At 53.2% G+C, this 3,017-nt stretch overlaps 2 protein-coding genes across 2 annotated transcripts; one reads left to right on the plus strand and one right to left on the minus strand.

Annotated features, from left to right (window-relative positions):
* Positions 1-185: 185 nt before the first annotated feature.
* On the minus strand, positions 186-380 carry ANOM_011666 (uncharacterized protein; the record flags this gene model as incomplete). Its single annotated transcript, XM_015556922.1, has 1 exon — positions 186-380. A coding segment is annotated over one exon (195 nt), but the record flags the coding sequence as incomplete, so codon positions are not given.
* A 697-nt stretch (positions 381-1,077) lies between these two features.
* ANOM_011667 (uncharacterized protein) lies at positions 1,078-1,789 on the plus strand. The gene is made up of 3 exons (XM_015556923.1): positions 1,078-1,396; positions 1,457-1,606; positions 1,685-1,789. The coding sequence occupies exons 1-3, from the start codon at positions 1,111-1,113 to the stop codon at positions 1,732-1,734; spliced, it is 486 nt and encodes a 161-aa protein (XP_015401033.1). The 5' UTR covers positions 1,078-1,110; the 3' UTR covers positions 1,735-1,789.
* Positions 1,790-3,017: the final 1,228 nt, after the last annotated feature.

A 3,017-nucleotide genomic window follows, 5' to 3' on the forward strand; every position in this document is an offset into this window, starting at 1 on the left:
CAGCTTCTTCTCTCTCTCTCTCTCTCTCTCTCTCTCTCTCTCTCTCTCTCTCTCTCTCTCTCTCTCTCTCTCTCTCCCTCTCTCTCCCCCTCTTTCTTCTTGGGGTTTACGATTTCATGACGGTGAACGAGTTGAAGGTATGTGGAGAGCAATAGCCAGGGACGGGTGATGAACATGTACATACGTGATCGCTGGGCTTTTTTGAGGTATCGAGAAGGGATGAGGTCTTCTTCGGGACAGTTCAGGAAGATCCTCGCCTTCAGACCGTGGACTTCGATCTCGACGACTTTCTGATCTGCAGACGGGGCTGCTGTGTCGGACGAACCTTGGCCTGCGATGCTCACAGCAGCTCCTTCGTGATCCGTTTCGTCTAGCTCCATGAGGAAGAACTGACGTGGTAGTGAGAACGATGGTGGATGATGCGAGTCAGGATGAAGTCGCCATGGGTGCGGATTCAGTGGGCTACCCAGGCACGGTGTTGTGGGCAGTGAATGAGTTGGTCGAGTCTACAGTGAATGGAGGGGCTGCGCATGCTGCTGTGCGCGTTCATCTGCGCGATCCTGAATGACACTGTCGATAAGTGTGCCAGTAGATGGCAGCTACCGAGAGGTCTGCATGATTCTACAGTATATGTTGCGAGAGCTCGATAGAAGATGCTGGCTTCATTTAGAATGTAACGTGAAAGTAGATTCATAAGGATAACGGCAACGTAACGGCAACGACGGAGCTCCCGATATAGTTTCTCCCTCTGCCTCTTTCTTCCCTGATCACCAACGGAAGATTTCTCTGATGGGAGTTTGAAAAGAGAGGTCCGGGTGTGGATACCCATTTTCTCGTTGATTCCTCGAGAATACAAGCGTTGGGCACTATCGTGGTGTGGGTGTGATTATTTACCACCGTTGGTTGTATATATATGTAACGGAGCGCGGAGATATTTACCTTCCGGAGATGCGACATCGACTTCCATCCATGTTTGAAGTAACTCTACCACCCAGAGACACCCACGACTACTCATCCTCCCCTCCAAAACCGACATCCCGAGGGCATCACACTACCGACGATGTCTTGATAGACAACTCAACAACGGCATCAGTCTACTGGACCCTCCGCATGTGCAGTGGGTCCACCCCGCCCGATCAATCCAGCCAAGACCGCACATCCCCATGGAGGACTCCGTCCTTCATCGACCGGTCTCCCCAGCGCAACGACAGGGAACAACACGCAAGAAACCATGTGGAAGCCAAACCGAACTCCCGTCCGCACGCAGGACGCGCCTCTGCCGCCATCCTTCCTCTCCCAGGCCATCGTGGCCGGCTCTCAAGTCTACTGCTCGGGACAGGTGGGAGTGAGTCCCAGCACGGGAAAGATGGTCGAGGGACCCATCCAGGAGCGAACGGTACGGTTCTCGTCGTGAGATGATCTGGTTCTCTACGGAAGGGTGACTCATGCATTCTAGAAACAAATCCTCCGCAACCTCAGCGCCGTCCTCACCGCGGGTGGTTCGAGTCTCCAGGACGTGGTGAAGGTGAACATCTTCCTGGCCGACATGGGGGATTTTGCGGCAGTGAACGAAGTCTACGAGACGTTTTTCCAGGATCCCAAGCCGGTGAGTGCTGGCTTTTGTTTTTTTCGCTACGTGCTCTCGTGGGGAGTGGATTGGATACGCGTGCTGACTGATCTCGAGGCGCGGACGTGTGTGGCTGTCAAGACGTTGCCGTTGGGAACGGATGTTGAGATTGAGTGTACGGGCCTGGTGACGAAGAGAACTCCAGGGGGTTCTCGTCTCTGAGTGAATCGCATTGTGGGATCCAAACTCTGGAGCTTAGAGTTCATCAGAGGAGGGTCGGTGGCGGTCGATCAAGTGTATCGTCGCGTGTGGGTGAACTCTCCATACCACTGGGTAGACAATGAGATAGCGATCGGTAGAGACAGAGAGATCCCAGGGTAATGAATGGTTCGTGGCTATGTAGCAATTGTGTGATTGGTGAGATGCATGGATTGATTCATTGTTTTGTCTGTACTGGACGAGTTCATTCTCCTCGCCAAGCCAAATCACCCACAGCGTGGAAATTGCGGGATGAAATTAAACAACATCCATACCACGGTACGAGTAACCAATCCAATGACGACCCAGGAAACCTGAAACCACCATACCGTAAGCGACCAATGAACCACGGGACTGCGATGGGGCGCTCGCCAGGAACAGGCTTAGCGTCTTCGTGCCATTGGGTCGGCCGGGCCGGGGAAATAAACATCGCATTGGGACTAGAAAGGAGAGTATCGCAAATTCGAAAAAAAAGGAAAGAAAAGAGGAAGAATACTACGCCTTACAGTGGTCGATACACGACACAAGTCTCCCAACTATTGAGACCAACGCAGAATTGGGATCCTTCCCGAGACAAAAAGGGAACCTCATCTTCCAATGAAGCATGATGCATGCATGCACCGCCCGGGATGAGAACTCCCGATGATCCGAGTTCCTTTCTGAACGGCGTATCGCCGCATTGACTCTCGTCGATCAGGACCAAAAACGAGCACTGAGGGAAGGAGAACCACCGTCGGTTGGCAGTGCACGGAGACCGAATGTGGTTCTGGTGGACAACGCCAACCCTGTATCTGGTTCTGGTTCTGGTTCTTGGGAAGAGAGGGGGGGCGGCGCAGAGACACGATTGCCCTATTGGGATCGTGTGCAATACAGCGTTTTTTTCATTCTTCTTTTTCTCTCTCTCCTCTGGCTTGGTTCTGCTGAGACAGGAGGGGAACGGAGTCAAGGGGGGCACAAGTGTTTCAGCCTTGACGTGAGCCCCGTTGGTTCACGGATGAATCTGACTGGTTCGCTTGTCACATTCCGGAGATGCGACACTGCCCTCATTCATGCCTCTCGGCAGTGGAAATTGTCTGATGCGAGAGGGGAGGGGGGGAATGCAGGATCAGCATCATATCCGTCCGTCATGACAAGAGGATCGCACGTGGTGTGAAGACCGACACTGGGCAGTTCAGTCCAGGCAACCGTTCTA

This window comes from Aspergillus nomiae (assembly GCF_001204775.2).
Source record: "Aspergillus nomiae NRRL 13137 chromosome Unknown contig00697, whole genome shotgun sequence".
NCBI classification, from domain to species: domain Eukaryota; kingdom Fungi; phylum Ascomycota; class Eurotiomycetes; order Eurotiales; family Aspergillaceae; genus Aspergillus; species Aspergillus nomiae.

Excerpts from the sequence above, each read along its gene's own strand:
- ANOM_011667 (XM_015556923.1), top strand. The coding sequence starts at position 1,111 with ATGTGCAGTGGGTCCACCCCGCCCGATCAATCCAGCCAAGACCGCACA. Across the intron at positions 1,397-1,456 it reads GACCCATCCAGGAGCGAACG|AAACAAATCCTCCGCAACCT; the intron begins GTACGGTTCTCG and ends CATGCATTCTAG. Across the intron at positions 1,607-1,684 it reads TTTTCCAGGATCCCAAGCCG|GCGCGGACGTGTGTGGCTGT; the intron begins GTGAGTGCTGGC and ends ACTGATCTCGAG.